We start from the raw sequence: 954 nt of genomic DNA, 5'->3' as shown, positions 1-954 counted from the left end.
AGCCTGTGGCTCCCTGGGCAGTAAAGGAGGACTGGGGTCATCAGTCCATCCTGCCCAGAAGTTCCTCTTCCAAGGTGTGAGGGACCCATGTCCAGGCTTTCCAGCCTTGGTACCAGAGAGGAAGGAGTCAGGAGGGCAGGTCTGAGTGCCAGGTCCAGCCCTGGGAGTTTGAGGCAGCAGCAGGCCAGGAGTGGGCAGGTGGGGCCAGTGTGACAGCCCTGACCCTGTGGTGCTGGGGGCAGTGCTGAAATGACTGGGGACACTGATCTTCTGCAGCAGCCCCATCGTACTGTTGCCCCCCAGAGCAGCCCTGCAGCGCTGCCTCCAGCCACACGGGCTGTTCCTGCACAGCAGCAGCCCCAGCACAGTCGGAGCACGGGGAAGGACAAACAGCAGGGCACGTTGTTGAGGTCAAACAGACACACACAGCATTTGTCCAGCAACGAGTGTATTGGATCCTGGTGTCGGGGCCTGGCGCAGGGCCCAAAAATAGCCCCGAGTCTCAGGAGCTCCCTGCCAGCACGGAGCACCCGTCAATAAACAGCTCGGAGGGAAAGGAGGCTGGTGCCTGGCTCTGTGGTGCCTGTCCCTGCTGTTGCTTCCCCAGCCTGGCTCGCAGGCGTCCTCCCTTCTGCTGGTGGGGACGTGGCAAGCTCACCCCTCTCCTGTGCTGGGTGCAGCCCTGGGGTGTGCATAGCCAAACCCCCAAACCACAGGGGCCACGGGAGGGGAAGGGGCTGCACGGGACTGCGGCATCGCCCGACTCGTTGCCTGGTGGGGCAGCCCTCCCCCTGCCAGGGAGGCCGTGCCCTGTCCCTCCCTTGCGGTGCGTTGTCATGGTGCCTGTCGCACTGTGGCTCAGATCTTCAGTGGTGGCTCAGATCTGGCTGAGCGGAGGGAGGTGCAGAGTTGCCAGCGCGCTGTGGAACATGTCCCTCACGGCTGCCAGCAGCT

General features: G+C 63.8%; 2 protein-coding genes across 2 annotated transcripts in view; one reads left to right on the top strand and one right to left on the bottom strand.

The window, feature by feature from the left end:
* WDR6 (WD repeat domain 6) overlaps window positions 1–697 on the top strand; it is a 3,897-nt gene extending 3,200 nt beyond the window's left edge. The window contains exon 7 of the mRNA XM_010131640.1: window positions 608–697. Within this exon, the coding sequence (XP_010129942.1) occupies window positions 608–697 (90 nt within the window). The remainder of the gene's footprint in view (window positions 1–607) is intronic.
* Window positions 698–877: 180 nt separating this feature from the next.
* DALRD3 (DALR anticodon binding domain containing 3) overlaps window positions 878–954 on the bottom strand; it is a gene marked incomplete at its 5' end in the record, with an annotated part of 3,685 nt that continues 3,608 nt past the window's right edge. Inside the window, one exon of the mRNA XM_010131639.1 lies at window positions 878–952. Coding sequence (XP_010129941.1) covers window positions 878–952 — 75 coding nt within the window. The remainder of the gene's footprint in view (window positions 953–954) is intronic.

The sequence above is a fragment of the Buceros rhinoceros genome, unplaced genomic scaffold (genome assembly GCF_000710305.1).
Source record: "Buceros rhinoceros silvestris isolate BGI_N320 unplaced genomic scaffold, ASM71030v1 scaffold25542, whole genome shotgun sequence".
Taxonomy (NCBI): Eukaryota; Metazoa; Chordata; class Aves; order Bucerotiformes; family Bucerotidae; genus Buceros; species Buceros rhinoceros.
Note: the sequence above shows the minus strand (reverse complement) of the source record. Positions and strands in the feature narration are given on the sequence as shown.